Here is a 1,654-nt window from a genome sequence, read left to right as displayed (position 1 = left end):
GGGATTCCCTCCGGGGCAGAGGATGTCGGACTCAGCAGGTGCGGCTCGTAGGTGGAGGGATGGCAGGGAGGCCCAAGTGAGCTTAGGGCGGCCAGAGGGTCTGGGTTCGGGGGACAGGCTACGCGGGCGTAGGACGTCTGAAGCGCTGTCGGGCCGGGACCACCAGGCCCGGAGGCTGCGGTGAGGCCGACAGGCCCCGCTCTCTCACCTGAGGCTCGCAGCGTTTGGCGCGGTACGACTCGGGTGGTCCAGGGCGCCGTTCCCGCCTCTCCTCGAACACCGAGTCCTCAAACTCGCCGCCGAACAGCCAGCATCCCGTTTCCATTGCGCGCCCCACACCGGCGCATCGAGGAGGCGGTACCTAGAGCGGAAGGGGCCGGCAAGATCCGGCGCGCGGCATGCTGGGACTTGTAGTCTTAGGGCAGAGGCCAGACCGGGACTTGCCCCATGGTAAGTTTCAAGTTGTTGAGCTGAGATTTTATTTAATTCACAAGGCGAGGACAGAACTTGACTTCTTCGTTTCTGGAGATGGACAGAGCGATCCTTACGTGCACTCATCAAAAAGCACTGGCCTCAGGGTAGCTGTTTAAAACCAGTTTTTCACTGTTGACAGTATTCCTGGCACTGTTCTAAGACTTTTTTTTTTTTTTCATTTTACTGTAACTTTTCTAACAACTTTTCAAAGACACAATGATTCTCATTTTTCAAATGAAAAATTGGGGCCTTAGAAAGGTTAAGTAATTTGCTCAGGATCAACTATTATGTGGCTGCTGCTGCTGCTAAGTCGTTTCAGTCGTGTCCAACTCTGTGCGACCCCATAGACGGCCTCCCATCAGGCTCCCCCATCCCTGGGATTCTCCAGGCAAGAACACTGGAGTGGGTTGCCATTTCCTTCTCCAATGCATGAAAGTGAAAGTGAAGTCGCTCAGTCGTGTCCGACTCTCACCAACCCCATGGACTGCAGCCTACCAGGCTCCTCCATCCATGGGATTTTCCAGGCAAGAGTACTGGAGTGGGGTGCCATTGCCTTCTCCAATTATGTGGCTAAAAGCTGGGAAATAAAGAATTGAGTCAATAATGTCTGTGTGTCTTCATGTAAGAGCCACACCAATTATAAAGATTGGGGTATAGTAATTCAGAAAAGCTATGACAAACCTAGACAGTGTATTAAAAAGCAGAGACATTGCCAAGAAAGGTCTGTATAGTCAAAGCTATGATGTTTCCAGTAGTCGTGTATGAATGTGAGAGTTGGACCATAAAGAAGGCTGAGCATCAAAGAACTGATGCTTTTGAATTGGAGAAGACTCTTGAGAGTCCCTTGGACTGCAAGGAGATCAAACCAGTCAATCCTAAAAATCAATCCTAAATATTCACTGGAAGGACTGATGCTGAAGCTGAAACTCCAATACTTTGGTCACCTGATGTGAAGAGCTGACTCATTAGAAAAGACCCTGATGCTGGGTAAAATTGAATGCAGGAGGAGAAGGGGACGACAGAGGATGAGATGGTTAGATGGCGTCATCTACTCAAATGGACCTGAGTTTGAGCAAGCTTCAGGAGATGGTGACGGACAGAGACGCCTGTGTGTTGCAGTCCATGGGGATCGCAAAGAGTCAGATATGACTGAGCGACTGAACAGTAATACAGTAATTGA

The 1,654-nt window shown here is 50.4% G+C and overlaps 1 protein-coding gene across 1 annotated transcript in view; it reads right to left on the bottom strand.

The window, feature by feature from the left end:
• Nucleotides 1-736, bottom strand: part of LOC104987840 (chromosome unknown open reading frame, human C8orf76) — a 15,479-nt gene extending 14,743 nt beyond the window's left edge. The window contains exon 1 of the mRNA XM_010838917.1: nt 209-736. Coding sequence (XP_010837219.1) covers nt 209-325 — 117 coding nt within the window. The 5' untranslated portion in view covers nt 326-736. The remainder of the gene's footprint in view (nt 1-208) is intronic.
• Between the last annotated feature and the right edge of the window lie 918 nt (nt 737-1,654).

The sequence above is a fragment of the Bison bison genome, unplaced genomic scaffold (genome assembly GCF_000754665.1).
Source record: "Bison bison bison isolate TAMUID 2011002044 unplaced genomic scaffold, Bison_UMD1.0 scf7180017864108, whole genome shotgun sequence".
Classification (NCBI taxonomy): Eukaryota; Metazoa; Chordata; class Mammalia; order Artiodactyla; family Bovidae; genus Bison; species Bison bison.
This window is presented reverse-complemented; position numbering and strand designations above follow the sequence as displayed.